This window comes from Propithecus coquereli, unplaced genomic scaffold (assembly GCF_000956105.1).
Source record: "Propithecus coquereli isolate 6110/MARCELLA unplaced genomic scaffold, Pcoq_1.0 Scaffold131, whole genome shotgun sequence".
NCBI classification, from domain to species: Eukaryota; Metazoa; Chordata; class Mammalia; order Primates; family Indriidae; genus Propithecus; species Propithecus coquereli.
The window spans coordinates 1,093,950-1,114,934 of NW_012137303.1; the positions used below are offsets into that span (position 1 = coordinate 1,093,950).

The 20,985-nt window shown below is 39.4% G+C and overlaps 1 protein-coding gene across 2 annotated transcripts; it reads right to left on the minus strand.

Annotated features, from left to right (window-relative positions):
• Positions 1-13,350: 13,350 nt before the first annotated feature.
• HMGN4 (high mobility group nucleosomal binding domain 4) lies at positions 13,351-20,759 on the minus strand. Of its 2 annotated transcripts, none has more exons than XM_012638634.1 (3): positions 20,653-20,759; positions 16,883-16,932; positions 13,351-13,879 (listed from the first exon to the last, which is right to left on the minus strand). In XM_012638634.1, exon 3 carries the CDS (start codon positions 13,811-13,813, stop codon positions 13,541-13,543), a length of 273 nt encoding a protein of 90 aa, XP_012494088.1. In that variant the 5' UTR covers positions 13,814-13,879; positions 16,883-16,932; positions 20,653-20,759; the 3' UTR covers positions 13,351-13,540. The 2 variants fall into 2 exon arrangements, with proteins under 2 accessions (XP_012494088.1, XP_012494087.1); XM_012638633.1 differs by having other exon boundaries at positions 13,351-13,891.
• Positions 20,760-20,985: the final 226 nt, after the last annotated feature.

Here is a 20,985-nt window from a genome sequence, read left to right on the forward strand (position 1 = left end):
GTTTAAGAATACTAATAAATCCAGGCCACTACCAAATTTTTTATAACTACATAATAAGAAAATATCACAAATCAGTTTTAAGAGATCTAAACACTGGAGATTTAAAAAATACTATTGCGTTCTGCTTAAAGCCATTTAAGATGAAATATATTAAAACAAATTGTCAGAATATTAAAGAGTCAAGACAGTTGCTCCTTTTTGTAAATTACATGCATTCATTGCAAATAAATTTTCACGTATTAAAAATGCAGAATTCAAAGGTACTTAGTTTAATTTTGTATATCTTCATTTCAGAGGTAAAGGTAGGATGTTCGTAATTTTACTTTTGGTTATAAGCCTCTTTCCCATAAAAATTAGTATTTTTATGTGTAGATTAATCCTTGCCCATGTCTTTTCACTTATTTTCTAAGTCAGAAAGTACATCCTGCGTCTTGTTGAAGGTTTACATTCCTCTAACATATGTCAAAGTTACTTTCTCATGTTGGTCTGTTTTTCACATTAGATAATTTTTCTTGACTTTCAAGTTTACTTACCTTTCCATCGGCTGTTAAATACACCCAGTGAATTTTTATTTTGCAAATTGTATTTTTCATTTTTAGAATTTCCATTTTATTGTGTCTGTTTCTCTGCTAAGGTTTTCATTCATTGAAAACATGTTTTCTTTTTCTTTTCTTTTCACTTAATTTAGAATAGTTATAATAGCCCCTTTAAATTTTTGTCTGTTAGTTTCAACATCTGGTTCATTTCAGGGTTGGGCTTGATAGATTTTCTTTTCTCTAGAAAATGTGTTGCATTTTCTTGATTCTTCATCTATTGGGTAATTTTGGATTGTATCCTGGACATTATGAATTAAGTTCTGGAGAGTCTAGATTTGGTTATTTATTGAGTGTTGTTTCCTGTGTGTTAGCAGATAATTCTCTTGGCTACACTTGAACTGCAAACTTCTTGGGTGGCAGCTCTTATGTCAGTTCAAATATTTTTTTCTTTCACTGTTATATTAATACTATTGTATATAATATCACATACCCTATATATGTAATCAAGCTTACATTTTCTTGTGCTGGGACAATTATTATCAACTGGGAAAAAGTTAGAACACATACAAACATAAGCTCTAACTATATTAAATATTTGACTTAAGAAATGTAAAAGTACTAGAAAAACATCAGACATATTCATACAGCATTTAGATGGAAAAGTTCTTTTTTCTAAACATGATATAAAACAAAGAAGATAAAGTTCATAAAAAATATAAAATTTAATTTGGGCAGTAGACACTCTAAACAAAGTCAAAAACAAATGGGAAATTGGGAAATATGTTTGCAACATATATGGCAAAGAGTTCTTCTATTTTAAAACATGAATCATTTCTACCAATCATTAAAAAAAAATAAACTACCACCAAAGGGGCAAAAAAATATCAACAGGCAATTTGCATAGAAGAAATAAAAATAACAAATACAGTCATGCACCACATACTGATGTTTCAGTCAACGATAGACTGCATACATAACAATGGTCAGTGCAATAGGCTATTCCATGTAGGCTAGGAGTATATTAAGCTATGCCATCTAGGTTTGTGTAAGTATACTCTGTGATGTTTGCACAACACAATTGTTTAACAACACATTTCTTAGAATGTATCCCCATCATTAAGTGATGCATGACTGTGTGTAAAAACCTATTCAACCATAAACAAAGAAATTCAAATTTAAAAATAATTCAATATTTTATCTCATTTTCAAGATAAAAAGATATATTTATGACACACAATGAAGTCAAAGATGTGAAGTAACAATCATTCTCCTACACTGCCAATCAGGATGTATTATAAAATGGTGCACATTTTTTGGCAAATAGAAAGGCAGAATACTTACCAAATTTTAACTTTGCAGTCGTAATTCCTTTAGTGTATATGCACATACATACATATACAAACACATATACAAATTACTCTCATGAATTTAGCCAGTGGAATTCATTTCACTGGTTATTGCTGGGCAACACAGAGTGGGAAGCCCATACCTCCCATCCCTGACCTACTAATTTTATTCCCCTACTTTCTTCCTCTAATCTTTTAAGAGTCTCAAGGCATCTTGTCCAATCCCTCCATTCTTTCTCATCTCCCTCTCTATCTCTGTACCCTATTTGGTCCTCTCTAACATTTCCATCCTTCCTCCTCAACCCCCTCTGCTTGTAATCTATCCCATTTCTCCCTATTCCCTATCGTTTGTCTTCATTTTCCCACTAACTCTCCACCTACAATGTTGTGTTGCTTCCCTCTTTCATGTCGCTTTTCTTCATCTCTACTTTACTGCATCCTTCCAATTCCTTGCCCCCATAGAATATTATGGAGAAGCCAAGTCATAGGTGCTGGTCAATAGAAAGTTTTAGGGAAATGAATTAGGAAACATCAGTGGCACAGTAGAGTTGCCAGAAATGGGCAATTAGTCCTAAAAGAAGAGCTGGAAGGAAGATACAGCTAAATAATGACTGGACTGAAGGCTGGTAAACAGCAAGCAAGATGAGATAATGTTCTAGGTCAACGCCATGCTCCCCTATTGACAGGGATATTTAGGGTGAGGCATCACCATATGACTTGTATTTGTAGTTATAGATTGTTTCAGCTAAGAGGTTTGGGGACTAAGAATGAGAATTTAGAGAGGATTTTCATATTGAGTAGTCTGGGATTTTTTGAAATACATAAATAATGTCTAGATTACAAATTCTTTTTGTTTTTGGAGACAGGATCTTGCTTTGTTGCCTGGGCATGAGGGCAGTGGCATGATCATAGCTCTCTGCAACCTCAAACTCCTGAGCTCAAGCGATCCTCCTGCCTCAGCCTCCAGAGTAGCTGAGACTATAGGCATGTGCCACCACACCTGGCTAATTTTTCTATTTTTTATAGAGACAGGATCTTGCTCTTGCTCAGGCTGGTCTTGAACTCCTGACCTCAAGCCAATCCTCCCACCTCAGCCTCCCAAAGTGCTAGAATTACAGGCGTGAGCCACTGTGCCTGGCCTAGATTATGAGTTCTTATCTTTTCAAAAGATTTTAAACATGTACAGAAGGATAGATGAGGAAAATTCATTTTTGTATCATGAGATATATCATATGTGTGACTGGAGTTTTAACACTTAAAACAGGTCAGTGAGCTGCACACAGGTTATCATGTTTTCCAAAATTACTAGAGAATATGTATCCATACAGCCTCCCATCTGGCCCCTCTATATCCTCTGGGAGCTTCGTATAATAGGAAAGGGCTACTTTTGTTTGTTTGTTTGTTTAGAGAGGACTGACAGGAGAAATAAAATAATCCTGATCTCTAGGCCTATGTTTTATAAACAGAACAATGATACCTGTCTTGAGGGAAAAATATGACCCCTGAAGTGGGGGAAGTTTTCTGGGAAACTTCTGGGAACCCAGGCTATAACCAACCAGAGTCATTCCCTCTGAAGCATGAACCTGTAAGCATTCACAGCTTCCTAGGTTTCACTTCTACCCAGAAAAGGGAGGACACAGTGACTAAAGCTGTAATTTGTCAAAGGGGCTGTCCTGGTAGAACCTTTACACCCATCGCCTACAGTTGGGCTGGGGCTTCTTTGAGAAACAATAACTATTATCCTCTGCAAAAAGTTGTCCTCACACTCAACGAGATGGAAACAGTTCTGGACGATTTTGTCCTAATCCCTGGCTCTAGAAGAATTTTCCTTTAGTCCAAAAAGACACAGGGAAGAAGGGCTACTGAGACCTCCTCAAACCAGCGACCACGCCCCACTGAGCATCCTCCAGAGGGCGCCCTGCACATCAGGGTTCCCGAGGCTGTAGATGATTGAGTTCAACATGGATAGCTGATGACAGTGTTAAAGATTCCAACAGCTTTATCTTTATATGAAAGCTTGGCTGAACCAAGTTGCATTTGTAGTTAAAGTTGTAGTTAACATATCTGAACCATAGAATATGGCAACTACGGGGGGATGGGAACCACATGTGGAGAAGGCTTTCTTCCTGCCCTCAGCAGAGCAGATTTGCAGGACCATAGCTGCCACATAGGCATAAGAGGTGACAATGAGAGCCATGGGGGTACCTGCCATTATGAAATCCACAGCAAGGAGCAGCAGCTCATTGAATTGGGTTCTGGAGCAGGAGAGCTGGAAGACCTGCGGGAGTTCACAGTAGAAGAGATTGATCACATTGGGGCCACAGAAGTTGAGGGTAGATACTGAACTTGCAGTGGGTTGTGTTACAGGAACCCAATTCTGGTATAGTGAGCAATAAGCATGCCTGCCTGTTGCTATGGAGAGAGACATTACCGCTATCTTCCAAGGCTGTTTGCCATATACGCATCCTTGAAAAGGTAATCTACAACAGGAGTAAAAGTTTCAATAACAATGGTCACAGTTATCAAAGGTTAAACTCTTTCTCGAAAAGCAAAAAAGTTGCAGAATAACTCCCTCTCTTTTCCATTTGTGTGTTCCTTTCTCATCCCCTGCTTTGCTCAGCTCTGAGGATGCCCAGGTAAACCATACAGACTTGGTGTACAGATCTGGTCAGAGTTTGGGCTTAGTGGCTGTGGCTTTCAAATTATTTTGGCCATGGCCTATAGTTTGAAGTTTAGTTTACACTTTCATCTAGCCATACACATGTAACAGAAACAAAAGTTGCGTGAACTATTCCTTACTCTTACCACACACACTGCATTCCAATTATTTCCAATTCTATCCTGTTCTTAAAACATTAAGTTGATTTTATGTTGCCCTCACTAGGAAACTTTGGCCTGTAATGTAAATCATAAAGGTGAAGTACAACATGTAATATAGGGCAGTGGGTGCTGTATTAGCTGACCTGCCTGCCCTGCCCTTTCCCCTAAATTCAAGTCCCCTCTCCTAGAATGACCCAAAGCCTCAAGTTACCTAAGCATATAGGCACCAAGATCTTCTCTGCCCTGCTAGAAGCCACTAAAGAAAACAGAAATTGGCAGCTCTTGATTGGAACTTAATTTAGTAATTGCCCAAAGAAGGAATTTTAGCCTAATGGATCCAGAGGATAACAAAGACATTCAATTTTTTCTTGGTATTAAAAATCATCAAATGAACAAAATATCTAGAAAAAAATAACAGAACACTTCCTGACAATTGCCTTCTTAGTACAGGAGGTAGTATGTCAGCCTTATAATCTGAGGGTATTGAGCTTAATCCTCAAAGAAAGTATAGCATTTTACAGCAAGAAAAATATAACACAAAAAGTAACCCATTGTAATCATTATTACCATTGCTATTAGAGTCACACAAGAAATATCTTCAGTGCTCATCACCTCATAACTTTGGTAAGGCCACACAGTTATAGACTAAAGCTTTTCCTGTCTGTAAGGGCTAATCAAGTCCACTTGGGTTGTGACTCCATATTTAATCCATTGCTTTACAATGCTCAGCACTTTCTCAAAAGAAAGGAAACTTCCACTAACTTTAATTAAATATTGCAGGGCACCTCTCATAATCTTATTAAAATAAAGAGTGATGACTACTAGGTGCAGTGGCTCACACCTGTAATACCAGCACTTTGGGAGGCTGAGGCCAAGGCTGGTAGATTGCTTGAGTGAGACCAGCTTCGGCAATACAGCAAGATGCCACCCCCTGTCCCCTGAAAAAATTTAAAAATTAGCTGGGCATGGCAGTGGGCTCCTTCAACACAGGAGTTCTAGGTTACAGTGAGCTATGATTGGCCACTGCACTCCAGCCTGGTGACTGAGCAAGACACCATCTCTAAAAAAAAAAATTAAAAAACAAAGGTGGGAGGGGATCACAAAATTAAATACTCCAAAATGATTTAGACATTGTGGTCTCAGAGAGTGTGCCAAACAGTAAAATAATAAATGCTGACCCTGCTACAGTGCTTAAGAAGATTAAGGATTTACCTATATGTCAGTATGTATAGTTAGATGAGAGTGAAAAGATTTCCCTTCTTTTCACAGTCTTTGGGGAAGTTTGGGACAGAAAGAGAAGATAGTTGCTTGAACTTTTACATTTTGCAGAGACACCAGCCCTATTGTATTGATTGTTATCTGTGTTTGAGCAATAAGGATCCAGCTAACTTCAATTGGTTGCTTGACAGACCTGCCAAGGATGTTACTCCAGTTCCAAAAGGCAAACAATTTATATATTAGGCATCCATTAAATGACACTGTATTAAATTAACAGACATTATATTTCCAGTCTTTATCATTTTCCTGCTCTCTATACCTGTATGACCATTTGTCTCCATTATCCTGGATGTCTTTGAACACCTAAAACAATCACTCAAAACAGAATTCGTTGTTAAGAGATTATTCTCCATGGGTTTCTTACATTTCTTCATGTCTTGCTATTGAGGCAATTGCTCTTGACTTGCTATTGACTGCTCTTTGTTCTGGATTATCTTTTCAAGGATGCTTATATGGCAAACAGCCTTGAAAGATAGTGGTAATGTCTCTCTCCATAGCAACAGGCAGGTATGCTTACTGCCCACTGTACCAGATTTGGAACCCCAGAATTGTGGTTCCTCTCCTGTAACACAACCCAATGCAAGTTCAGGTGTCATATAGCCCTCTTGGTGTTGCCCTCTGGGAATTGGAGCTGAAGAAACAGAACAAAAATGCTGATAATCTGGCTATTGCTATTACTGTGAATAATAAAGTGTTTTTTGTCTCGACCCAGGAGCATCATGAACTCTGCCAGCATCCATGAAACTGTGTCAGGCCAACTTGTTAGTTTGCAAGTTGGGTAAAATCTCAGACACTTTACAGTTCTCAGACACTCATCAGTCTCCTGCTCTCTCCTCTTCTGTCTCATGTGTTATCTTGGTTAGTAATACAACCATCTACATAAATTCAAAGCTGGAAATTTGGATGCCCTCTCAAACTCCTTCCTTTCCCTCACCATCCTTCCATATTCAATTGCCAAATCTACCTTGTTAATACTTCAGAGGAAGAAGTACAGGGAATTTTGTGAAAATCTTTCCTTTTATGTTTTCATCCCACCACTCAAAGGCTCTTGCCGTCTCTTTTTCTTTTCTTCTTTTTTTTTTTGTTGAGACAGTCTCGCTCTGTTGCCCAGGCTAGAGTGCCGTGGCGTTAGCCTAGCTTACAGCAACCTCAAACTCCTGGGCTCAAGCAATCCTTCTGCCTCAGCCTCTTGAGTAGCTGGGACTACAGGCATGCGCCACCATGCCTGGCTAATTTTTTCTATATATTTTAGAAAGAGACAGGGTCTCGCTCTTGCTCAGGCTGGTCTCAAACTCCTGACCTCAAGTGATCCTCCTGCCTCGGCCTCCCAGAGTGCTAGGATTACAGGCATGCCACCGCGCCTGGCCTCTTGCCATCTTTTGTGGGACTACGGCAATTGTCTTATAACTACCTTTTTTTAGCAAAATGGATAGCTGTTCTGCCTCATTCTCTTAAAGTTCTGATTTCTAGGCCTGAATAAAGCAGTATATTTTATAGTCAGGAAACCTCTGGTGCAAATGTTCCCCTTCTAATTCAACCATTCAAAGGCTGAGAAGGAGATTTTTGTGAAATTCAAATTTCATCAGGCTTTTTCCCGAGGAAAAGAGATAGGATAAAATCTGAAGTCCTTTGCAAGGGAAAGAAGGCCCTGCTGACCTGGCTTTGCCTCTGATGGTAAATTTCACCACAACCCCCATCTTTGCCTCTTATGCTTCACCTAACCTCAATTTAACTTATGGCTGCCAGGTCTCTGGAAAGATATGAGCACTCTAGGAGCTCTTCCCATCAAAGGTCATGCTTACAGCCAAATCCTTTTGTGTAAAGTCCCCTTTGAGTCTTTCTTTGCATGGATGGATGGCTTGGAAACCATGAGGTCAAACCTTGATCTTTTCACTTTTGCTTTTTCCTACTCTTTCATCAGATGGGAAGCTTTTTCTCTTTTGCTGGGAGCTGATCTCCTCCTCTCTCTGGTGAGGTCAGGGCCCTTGGGCGTGCCTCCTAGGCTTGGCACACAATTGAAGCTCAATAAGTGCTTGGTGAATAAATCAAGGAACTAATCTTTAAAAGCAGGTTCTCCTCTCTAAAGGCTCCTGCTCTTTCTTCCTACTTTGCTACTTCCTACACCCACCAGATTAATACATCCTTCCTTATACCACTGCTGGAGTGTATGGACAGCACTATTTTAGCACTTATGTCTAATTGACTAAATTAATGGGCTGAACTCTGATTTATCTTTGTGTCTCCATCCCCTTGCCCAGCACAGTTCTTGACGCCTGGTATGTGAGCAACTATTATTGAATGAATCAAGGAGTACCTGTCAGATGCGATAAACATGGGTGTTTCTCTCCCCATCTGTCTCAAAATTATTGTCCCCTAAATAAGGCATAGTAGTAGGAGGAGTGTGTGAGACTTGGGACTAGTTTTGAAGTCTTTAACTCTCAAAGACTTCATGTGATTAAGTCCATCATGATCACCTAAAAGAAATTTGAGCAGGTACAAGAAAAGTAATGATAAAATTACTAAAATCTTTCTCAAGTCAGTAGTAGGCAGAAAAAAAATTACTAAAACCTGCATTTATGGAAGGTTTTCAATGTGCCAAGCACTGTGTTAAGCACTTTTGCCGAGTTCCTTAATCGGGGGGCTGGTGAGGTTGGATGGGGAAAAAAATTCTACATCTTTAAAATCTCTAACCTAGAGCTGAAATTTAACGTCTCCTTCACTTATACGTGTAAGTGGCGAAAAATCACATTTTTAAAATCACAGTAGGTTGTTACAAATATCCAATACTTGTTTTGAAATTATGGTGGTCATAAGGCAGGTCTTGATGTTTGTTTAATACATTAATGAAGAAGCACACATATTACTGTATCACAAATTATTTTAATTGTTTGATAACTGTTTTGGTTAGTGTAATTGGTTTTCTTTGTAATCATATGTATTTTTTTTGTGTGTTTTAAAAAATGTAATTTTGACAAGGGCTTCATCCTGGGGCCAGAAGGTTCTCCGGCACCTAAGAGATTAAGAAGGCTCGCAGACATTTACAATCTCAGAAGAGACCTCCCAGTGTTGTTTGAGCCACGGCGTGAAGCCAGAGCAAGGTCTTCAAGGGGTCTGAGGAGAAAGGCCTGGAAAGAACGCAGGGTCCCAGCCTCCCCTACCCAGCTGGGGAATGTGGATGCAGTCCAGAGTGGCCCGGCGCGACATGACACCAAGAGATGCGATCTCCCATCCGCCTAGACCGGGTCAGAAACGCTCCCTACTGGCGAGTGCGGAGCGGCTGGAGGGCCAGGCAGTTGGGCGGTTCAAGCAGGGCTCAGGATGGAAGCCGCTGGAGGGTTTTGAGACAGGAATGACGTACATTTTATGAGGATCATTGTAACCACTGTTGAGAAAAGAATGTAATGGAACAAGGGCAGATACAGAAAAATAAATTTCCCTCCCTCTTCTTTCCAACTCTTCCAGGTCTAATGTCTCAGATTTGAGGGCCAGAAATTTGATATTAAAAACTCTGGATCACACAGGCTGATTCATGTCAGACACTCAACTTCTCAAAATAGTTATAAACCAGGATGTTAATTTGTAAATTTACAGGTAGAACTATAAGTGCCAAATGGATCAGGAAAGTACACAAAAAGGTTTAAAGATTGATTTATGATTTTCTAATTTACACTTCCCCACTTCAGGAATTTTTTTTTTCTTAGATTTCATGGGCCCCTATCCAGAGGAATATTTCTATCTAAAAAATTGCATCTTTGTGTAGAAGATATACTAAAATTCTAAATTTTATGACCACTTTCCCCCCTGGAATTTATTGTCATCTCATTACTACCCTTCACTGGAAATTTTAACTGTTTAGCTTGTAGAATATGGTCATTTCTTGCATTTGATGGTTTCCTAGTATCTTAGAAGTTCCTTAGTCAGTTTACTCAGAAACATCAAATTATTTTTTGGGATGAGTTACATTTGAGATTTATACCAGGGAGCCTCAATTTTTTCAACAACAGGGACTTGTAGGCCCTGGAGTCATAGACCTACCTGGGTCTTATTCTGGATTTTATTCTTATTCTTGATCTCAAGGCAAGTTACTTAATCTCTGTTTGCCTCAATTTAACTAAATGTAAAGTTAAATGAGAATAATATTATTCACCTCATAGGGTTGTGGAAATGAACTTATGCATGTAAATCACTGGGCACACACAGTGTGTGGTAAACATTAACACATAATAAGAGTTTTCCTTATTATAGTCAAAAGCATAATATATTTGGTTATTCATCCTAATCATTTTTTTGATTCAACAAATACTTTATTGACTACTATGTACCATATTCTCTTAACATCTTTGCAAATGTTATTATTCTTTCTAGAAGCCTTTTCCCCACTTCTTGCCTGACCGCCTCCTATATGTTTTCATTTTGCTGTTCAGGTGTCAACATGCTCCAGGAAGTCCTCCCTAAGACCCCTTCATGCTCTGGCATCAGGGTTCCAGTCTCCTTTAGTGTTACCACAACACAAAGCACACTACTGTGTGGTGACTTATCTCTTTACCCCATTCGACTTTGAGCTCTGAAGACAGAATGTTTCTTTTATCTTTGATCCTGATTTGTTGTCCAGCAAAGAGAAAGTACAGATAAATGTTTGTTGTTTACCAAAGAAAATGGAATAGAAATAGTTCAGCAGAGGAAGCATAGTGATACAGCATGACAAAGCAGAATTGCCAGCAATTCAATATTACAAAGGGAGATATTGTTGTTGAAATTATGTAATTTCAGTTTTAGTATATACACTACTGGGTTTAGTAAGGGCCTCATATGGAGAGGCCTGGCCCTGGCCCTCAGATTGCCAAGTAATCTTTTTTTTTTCTTTTCAGTTTTTCAGTAGTGATGAGGTCCTGGTAAATAGGAATTATTTTTTTTTCAAATTTCCAACACAGCTTTATGCATCAGTATGCTAACTGGGTAAATTATAATACCATTCCAAACCAGAGTCAGTACCAAAAAAAAAAAAAATTATAATACTAACCAGTTCCATATAGTATCTCTAATTCTTTTAGAAACTTTGCAAAATAGGTATGATTTCTTCTTTTGCTACTGAGGAAACTGTGGCTCAGAGAGGTTAAGCAATCATCCAAACTTGGCATTCATTATTTACTGCCAACTCTCTCACACTTCACATCCAATTCACTCTCCTCCACAGCTCCCTACCAGGTCCAGGTCATCAACATGTTTTGCCTGGACTGTTGTGACAACTGTCTAACTGGTCTTCCTCCTTCCACACGTAGCCTTTTACAGTCTATTGCCCATGCAGCAACCATTCACACTCACACATATATACATATATTTACACACATACATACGTACGTATACACCACCTTAGATTGTGTCATTTCTTTGCTCAAAACTATAATAGCGTCCCATTACTTTCAGAGAAAATTTACAGGCTGCAAAAATCCTTCATTTTCTGGCCCTGGCTATCTCTTATCTCTGTAATCATAGCAACTATCACTCTTCCTCACCTTCACTCCAATTCAGCTGTTTTTGCCTCCTTGTTTTTCCTCAGTATGCCAAAAACATTTTCACCTAATCTTTTTGCACTTGCTATTCCCTCTGCTGGAATGCTTTCCCCTCAGATTCACATCTTTTGTTCTTTTACTTCATTAAGGGCTCTGTTCAAATGTTATTTCATCGGAGGACTCACTAACCACTCTAAATAGTACCCACCTACACTTCTTTACTTAAGGCCCTTTGTCACATAAATGTGTATACTTTCTATGCTTTCCCCCCTCCCCATCTGGAACATAAGCTTTGAGAAAGCAGAGACTTTTTTTTTTTTTTTTTCTACTGCTGTTATCCCCAGCATTTGGACTATGCCTAACATTAGAAAAAGGAATAAAAGGTATAAGGACTAAGAAGAAACAAAACTGTTTGTATATACAAAACATATGGTTGTCTATATATGAAACACACAAGAATTTACAGATATGAGAATTAATGAGAAGTAGTAAGGTCGCTGGATACAAAAATTAAAACAAAAATTAAAACATTAGCTAAAAACAGAAAATATAATAACTAAAAATACACCATATAAAAGTTTTAGGAAGTTCCTAGGAAATATTAACAAAATACATTTATGGAGAAAATTATAAAACTTTATTGAAAGATATTTAAAAAGCCTAAATAGAGAGCTATACTACATTTATGGACTGGAAGACAACATTGCAAAGATGACATGGCTCACCAAATTAACTTATAAATTTAACATAAATACAATCAAAATTCCAACATGTTTTTGGTTTGTTTGATTTAAAACTTGTCAATCTAATCCTAGAAGTTGTATGGAAGACCAAATGGCTAAGAATAGCCAAGACACTCCCAAGTAAAAAAAAAATCAGTGGTAATGTTGAAGGTAGAGGTGAGATTGGTCAACACTGACAAAATGTGCAGACATTTTGGTTTCTATCAAGATCTTTTTCTAAAGTTGTAGTAGTTAGGACTGTATAGTTGTGCCACAGGGTTAGACAGATTGACAAGTGAGTCAGAATAGAAACCATCAACAGACCCACACACATACAAAAAACTTAATTTATGAAAGAGCCAGTGTTACAGATCAGTGGGGAAAAGTTGAACTTTTCAGTAAATAGTGCTGGGACAAGCACTTATACATATGGGAAAAAATATTAAATTGAATACCTCGTACTTTTCATAAAAATCAGTTCAGGGCAGACTAAAGCCAAATGTGAAAAGCAAAACTACAAAACTCTTACAAGGCGGTAAAGAATATCTTTATGACTTTGGGTAGGAAATGATCTCCCCAAGCCAAATTATATTCAGCTTTATAGATAAAGATACTTTTCAAAAACAGTTACTTCCAGCAGGACATAGGTGGCAACCTATAACATTTTATAACTTCCAAACTCCCCTCCTGAAAAAGTCACTGTAAAAGTCAACATCTTTTTTTGCTGCTTTGAACAGGAAAGGTTTTCAGAGGGGGTGGACACTTCACATGAGGCATGTATAAGCTTTTCACAGGCCAACTCTGACACGGAAGAAATGAACTAAAACATGCAGAGTTTTCCACAGGATGAATCCATAAACTAAAAATAGGAATCTTGGCTCATTTGAGTGACAATATTTCAATGTCATCACCTGAGAGCCTGAGTTTTGTTACCTAACACAGTTGATTTTAGGGATGGCAAGGCCAAGTCTATGCTGATGGTATCGGGGAAGGAGAAGACGTGAAATTTAGCTTCCCCACACTGTAAGGCTTCTGTGCCAAAGTGACTAACGTGAATGTCAGAGAATTTCTCCTGGGAACCAAGAACAGTCTTCAAAAACCAAAACAGAAAATCCTATTTTCCAGCATTTCAATTCAGTTTCTGAGACACACTCTATTAGTGGTATTTGCCCTTTCCACAAAAAACAACAAAGTGTCCTGGGTGCTAACAACATAACTTAAAAAAAAAGAAAAACCCAAATCCTACATTTTTATAAAACTTGACTTAAAAAAAGTAGTATTTCAAACACTAGAGTCATTAGAAGTAGAGAGCTATCAAAAACGTACATTCACTTGGCATCCCCGGTGCCTTCTGCTTTCTGGGACTGGACTGTAGAGGCATCTTGGTTTTTTGCAGGGTTGTTCCCATCCTTGCCAGCATCTGCTTTTCCTTTTTTTTCTTTGGGCAGCTTCTCTCCCTTCTTTGCAGGGGCCTTTTTAGGCCTGGGCTCTGGTTTTGGAGGGGCAGGTTTAGCAGACAACCGTGCCGATCTCCTCTGTGGTTCATCCTTGATCTTCACTTTATCACCTTTAGCATCTCCTTTTGCCTTTCTTTTGGGCATGGTGGTTGCAGTGCTTGGCAGGTGGCTTTGCCAGTCCAAGGGGTGCTTATCTTCCTTACACTGCTCCTGGAAAGATTTCTTTAGTGAGACATTAAAAAGTGTAACTCATAAAGGGAAAGATAGACAAATTTAACATTAAAAATCAAACTTAACTATATTTTTAATAACTTGTATATATCAAAAAGATAGCATAAAAGTAAAATAATAAGTTACCAACTGTGCAAAGATATTTGTAACACATACAACTGATAAAGGATTAGAATCCAGAATATATAAAGAATTCCTGGGCTGGGCCAGGTGGCTCATGCCTATAATCCTAACACTTTGGGATGCTGAAGTAGGAGGATAGCCTGAGGCCAGGAGTTTGAGAACAGCCTGGGCAACACAGTAAGACTCTCATCTCTACAAAAAAAATAAACAAAGAATTCCTACAGATCCATGAGAAAAAGACAAAACAAAAATTTTAAAACTATGGGCAAAAGTGTTAACGAGTAGTTTGAAGAAGCATGAATGGGGAATAAGCACATAAAATATGTAATAGGAGAACCACAGGATATAACATTTTATACCTATCAAATTTATGAAAACTAAGTTGTCCGATAATATCAAGGGCTCAGCAGATGTCAACCAGTCAAAACCCTATGTACTGATGGGTGGGGATGTATGTGTGCAAATTAGTGTATTCACTTTGGAAAACAATGTGGTATTATGTAAAGCAATTTTACTTCTAGATGTTTACTTAGAGGGATTCTTAGAGGGGTGCACAGGAGATCCCTACAAGAATGTTTATAGTAACACTGCAATTTCAAAAAACTGTAAACCATTCAAATGTCCTTCAATAGTAGAATGGATAAATACATTTTGGTAATATCTATAAAAGGGAATACTGTTCAGCAGCAGAAACAAATAGATTACAGCTACATGCAAAAACAAGGACGAATCACAAGAACAAAATGTTGAGCAAAAAAAAAGCAAGCTACAGAAGAATATGTATAGATCCATTTGTATGTGTAAAACAATGACACGTTTAGGGTACAAGCAAGTAGTAAAATTAATAAAAGGGATAAATACAAAAATTGGGACAGGGATCACCTCTCGGGGATTGGGAAAGGGACATGTTTGGAGAGGGCATGGGGTATGGAGCTTAGTCCTGAGATAAGGGGTTGGGAGTGGCATTGTCTTCTCTAAACAACAGAAGGGAAGCACATGGCTGATGTGCTCTCTATATTTTACACAGAAAAATTGTGTCTGCTGAAGAATAAAAATATTTTTAAAATGTGCATAGTCCAGAGCACAAATTCAGAGCCATATAGGTAAGAATAGAAAATGATTTATTTTGAGTTTGGGTAATTAGAACCTGGGCCTATGGCTGGCGTTCGTGGGCACTTGTGACTTTTTTTTAAAGCTTTTGGCCAAGATTAGCTACTCAGACCTTCTGCCCCACCCTTTAAAACATTTCCTGGGAAATTTTGTAACACCGTTAGCTGCCCCCACTCCACAATATTACATTTTAAGAAAAAAAATTATCTTGTTTCTAAATTACTCCAGAGTTTTGATTTTTTGCTGGCCCTCACATCTAAATATAGTGGGCAAACATGGTCATATGTGAGCAAACTTAGATATGATTTGTATGTCCCAAGGCTAACAGAGTAACTGCTGTAAAGCATGCTAAAACATTAAATTATCCATTTCCCCCCCAAATTTTTCATTATAACTAGAATTTCTGCAAATTTTGCATTTTTCTTTCCTTCTTACGGAACAGAGGGGAGAGATAGTATAAAGAAGGGAGAAGAACCAAAGTGGGAGTGTGCCTTGAACTAATAGTCAATATTTCCCTTGGTACTCTTTGTAAGGCACTCTGGGAACAAGGATTATAATGAAACAGTTCTGTTTAAATGTTGAACAGCTCTTCACTGGAAAGCTAATGTGAAATTAGCTGCATCCTTCTCTTCTCTGATTGTGCTTTCCCTTGCCTTCTTTTCAGGGAGACTGAATTACTGAGGGATCAAAAAGTAACTGTGCCACTGACTTCTCTGTTGCTGTTGAGACACACTGCAGTTCCAATCCAGCTATGCCTAACCTGCTCTCTTAGGAAGACATCCTTCTCTAGACATTACGTGCGTGAATTTACACTTAATTTTTGGCCTTTTCCCTCTCCCCCAAACATATTCTAAAGAAATGTTTTAATAATTCTTAGAAAACAAAAGTTTTTTAAAAAATGCAAATTCAGACACAATAAAAAAAATAATTTTTAAAGAAAATAATTGAGAAGGATGCTAGAGATCACATAGGTCAGCTTTGGGTATGGTAACAGTGTGACCAGAAAGAAATGGGTAGGAGAAAGATAGCTATTTTTACAACGAAGGAACCAATATTGAGAGACATTTTATGGCATAAAAATCATCTGGTCTAATAGGAGGATGACTTGATTTACACCTGTTGCCCTAATATAGTTTTTAATAATGCTCTGCCAGGTGTGATGGCCTATAATCCCAGCGCTTTCAGAGGCCAAGCCAGGAGGATCGCTTGAGCCCAGGAGTTCAAGGCTGCAGTGAGCTATGACTGAGTCACTGCACTCTAGCCTGGATGACAGAGCAAGACCTTGTCCCTTAAGAAAAAAAAAAAAGCTCCCTTTTACTCTCAAAAAGTTTCCCAACTCAGACAATAAATATTAAGGTTATACTAAATAGTCTGCATATATTCTTAGAGACCTTTATGTTAAGAGAATGACAGTGTTTAACCGTAAGAGTAAGAGTGAGCTTTTGATCTAGGACATACTTCCTTAAAGAATGGACACTCCATACCATTCGCTTTCCATCTTACTCCAAAATTGTGTTTTTCAGCCCATCTCCTCGTGTGGGAATGCTCACACAATCTGTTTCCTGTGTGTCAGGGTTTCAGTCTTCTTCAAGTTAGATTTCTTGCAATCCATCCCAAGTAGGGGGGACATGATCCCCATGTGTCAAATGCCAAAATACAGCAGGTGACAAAATAATGTCAGGGAAGACAGGCTGCTGCCTGAATGCTGTATCTGGGTATATGAATATGGATTAAATTCTTGAAACTCACCTTTAAGAAGTTAGTTGATCAGGAGACCAGGTGGCTGACTCTTCAGAGACCTTACAAATGTAGGAGAAAGATAGAGAAATAATGAAAAAGGACCAGAGCGATAAAAGCTCATTTCATTTCCACAAAGGCCAAGGGGGGTTGGAGAAAGAGGATGCTCTTACCACACAGTGGCATTAACTTAAAAGAAATTATCTGAGGTGAAGCAGAGAATATTTTTAGGGCAATGAAACTATTCTGTATGCTACTGTAATGGTATATAATAGTGGACATTATACATGTGACAAAACCTATCGAACTTTATATAATGAACTTTAATGTAAACTATGGATGTTACTTAATAATAAGGTATCAGTATTGGTTCATCCATTGTGACAAATTTATACCAATGCAAGTTGTTAATAGGAGAAACTGAGGTACAAGGAAAGGGAGTATGTGGGAACTCTGTACTTTCTGCTCAATTTTCTGTAAACCTAAAATTGCTTGAAAAATTAAGTCTATTAATATAAACAATTCATATTTTAAGAGTTCAAAAAGAAATAATCTGTTAATAATAAAATGCAGAAGTCATTACAAATACTCCCTCATGCATTTGGGAAAAAAAGAATTATTGACTAGCATATAAATCTTATAAATAACTTTATAGCTTTTGGAAATACAGAGAAATGACTTTCAGTGATATCACCAGGGCAAGAAATTATCAAGACACATACTGAAGTTATTGTCCCAAGACATGGCAACAATTTTTAAAGTTTTAGGAGTATAACAATTCCCCTTTGTTAAAAAAAAACTCTTCCAAGAACAAAATTATAGTAACAAAGAACAGAGCAAGTTAGTAAAAGTTTTGAATCACTCATCTTGTCTTCACATTGCACAGAACTGAAATTCTTATGAAAGTTCTCAATTTACTCATTTAACCATATTGCTTATTTTGTAATATAGAAAGGTATTTCTTTTTTTTTTTCTGAGACAGAGTCTCACTCTTTTGCCCAGGCTAGAGTGAGTGCCGTGGCGTCAGCCTAGCTCACAGCAACCTCAAACTCCTGGGCTCAAGCAATCCTTCTGCCTCAGCCTCCCGAGTAGCTGGGACTACAGGCATGCGCCACCATGCCCGGCTAATTTCTCTATATATTTTTAGTTGTCCAATTAATTTCTTTCTATTTTTAGTAGAGACGGGGTCTCGCTCTTGCTCAGGCTGGTCTCGAACTCCTGAGCTCAAACAATCCGCTCGCCTCGGCCTCCCAGACAGCTAGGATTACAGGCGTGAGCCACCGCGCCCGGCCTAGAAAGGTATTTCTTTCCTCAGTAGCTGCAGGGAGAAGGAACATATGTTCCATCCTTCTTCCAATCCTTTGTTAGCTATGAAAACTTGCATTTCTTTGTTAGAAAAAGACCATGAAGTTTAAATTAATTGGCAGGAATGGATTAAAAAAAGATTAACAGTGAGATAAAAAGCAAAATAGGGTCTTTAAAGAGATAATTAAGGTAAACTGAGGTCTTATGGGTGGGCCCTAATTCAAAATGACTGGTGTTCTTATAGTAAGAGGAGATTAGTAAAACTCAGACAACACAGAGGGACACATGTGAGGACATGAGTAGGTGGGCCATCTGTAAGCCAAGGAGGGAGGCCTCAGAAAAAACCAACCCTGCCCACACCCTGATCTTGGACTTCCGGCCTCCAGAACTGTGAGAAAATTAATTTCTGTTGGTTAAGCCACCCAGTCTGTGGTACTTTGTTATGGTAGCCATAGCAGACTAACACAGGAGGGAATAGTGTTAAGAACTTAGTGATCTGGGACACATCTTGGATTAGATTAATTTTGAGATCTCGCCCATGCTCTCAAAATCTTTTTTTTCTGTTTTTTTTTTTTTTCTCTTTCATAGCAAGTCTGTCTTAGGTGTCCGTGGACCAAATCCAACCTCATCCAGTACTCACTCTCACCAGCAAGCACATGCAAGGTCCATTTTAGCAGCATCCTTTTGCTCCCCTGATGGACACTGAACTGGATTTCCAGGACTGGATTTCCAGGAGGTAGTTCTAACTTGGATTCTAACCTCAATTCCTCCCCCAAAATCAGAAGGCTACTCTCTTTCTCCCTGCCTCTTACTTATGGAGAGATAGTGCCTTTAGGTTGGATGGAAGACCTGGAAGAAGATTATTAATGCTAAACTTAGGAAGGAGACAATAAAGGATATATTAAAAAGAAAAGATTCACATACAAAATGCAGTGTGCTATAGGAACAAGAGGTCACATGGTATCAGTCACTTTTCAGGACCTACTTGTTCTCCATCTTCCAAAGTATTACAGACACAGCATGAGCTTCCATTTGAGGTTAAGTGAGAAAGATTGGGGGAGGCAAATGTTGAAAGGAAGGGTAAGTAAGGGCAGCGTGTCTATAAAACGGTAGGGCTGCTGCTGCCTCTTGCCAGATTGCATCTGGTTTGAAGAGGAGTGAGCCATAGGCCCCCCAAACAACTTGTCACCCACCTGCAAAGGTTGCTTAGGGGCACAGCTTCCAGGCTAAAGTACTCTTGCCCACTGGCATCATACAAAGATGGAGAGGATAAATCCCTGCCAACCTCCCTGGCCCCGGTGACCTTGCCCCCTTGCAGGGCACCACACTAACTTGCCTTCTGGGTGGTATTGAAAGGGATTTTACATGAAAATATATTAGACAAATTGCTTTTGAGCCATGTCCAAGCTTATTGTCTTACTAACCAAGACATTATCTTGCTAGCTAAAATATTATCTTGTTAAGGGAACCAGCAAGATGATAAAAGCATGGGACTTTCCGAGAAGTTATGAAGTTAAGGAGTTACAGGTTTGGGAAAGGCAATCCCTATCCAAAACAGCCTGTTTAAGAAAGTGATAAAATGATAAAAGAAAACAATCATTAGATAACGACTGTCCTTTTTTTATGGTCATAAAAACATCACATTCTTATCAGTCATTTGAGGGAACCTGGAACAATGTGATCTGACAGGTCAGGCTTGGCTAATGCTTAGAAAAAGTAATAATACATCTAAGAAGGAAATGCTGAGGATACACCTGGGGCTGTCAGGTGGCACACCACGTCTTGTTTCCTACAAAAGCGTTTGATTGATCCAAGATTGATCCAATTAACTTGTAAGCAAGACAAGTGTCAGGCAGAGGTCCACGGTCAAACACCAGGGCACAAGTCCTGATTTTAAACAGGTGCTGCCCATGACTTTTCTAGAGCTGCAAGGCAAGACGCAGAATCGACAGTCGGCCATTTGTTAATTTTGGGATCTATTTTTTTCTTTTGACTGAGAGAGCAGAAGGTCAAAGTGGAGGAAGACTAGCCCCTTCGGTGTCTTCTCGATGGAGGTTTCCGAAGGCGACGCCCTGTAAATTGGGAAGCAAGGGAGAGCCCAGGACAAGTTCAGCCCGTCCGCCACAACCTCTTCAAGGCTACAGCCTGGTGCGCTCAATCCTTTCAAATCCTCTCCTCTTTTCCCTTTTATCTGCCCTAAAGCGCCCATGGAGACTTATCCCTGTCCGGCCTGCGGATTTCTGTGATCCCCCACCTCCCGGATTCTGCCTATCCCAGGGATTCACACTCGGAGCTAGGAGAGATACTGTGGTTAGTCTGAAGATGAGAGGACAAGGCAGGGCTGTCGGAGGCCAAGGCCGCTCATTACGACCAAGGCCATATAGCAAGAGGGTACCAAGTATATGGAGGGCGGCGGGACCACCAACCGCTCCCCGCCCCTTTTCCGGAGGAGCACAAGAGGCCTGCGAGACACTTACCCGAGTCTCGTGGCAGTCTGAGGGGCGCGGGAATCCCACCTGCGGCCCTGGACTCACCGCTGCGCTCTACTTGGGCAGGGCCAGCGCAGACAGTGAGGACGAGCGGAGCCGGGCACCGCCGGGCACCGCCAGCAACAGGAAGGCGAGGGGAGGCGGGGATGCGCTTCCGGGGCTGCAGGCGGCGGGCCGCCCCGCGTCCGAGCTCGGGAGAGCCTCCGGTTCTCCCCTTTGTGATACGTGGGCCCACCTCCGAGGCCGTCAGACTCAGGACCCACCCAGAGCAGCACCGCACCAGTACCGAGGCCCCGATCTAGCAAGACAGGAAATTTATCA

Coding starts and splice junctions, on each gene's coding strand:
- HMGN4 (XM_012638634.1), bottom strand. CDS start 13,813: ATGCCCAAAAGAAAGGCAAAAGGAGATGCTAAAGGTGATAAAGTGAAG.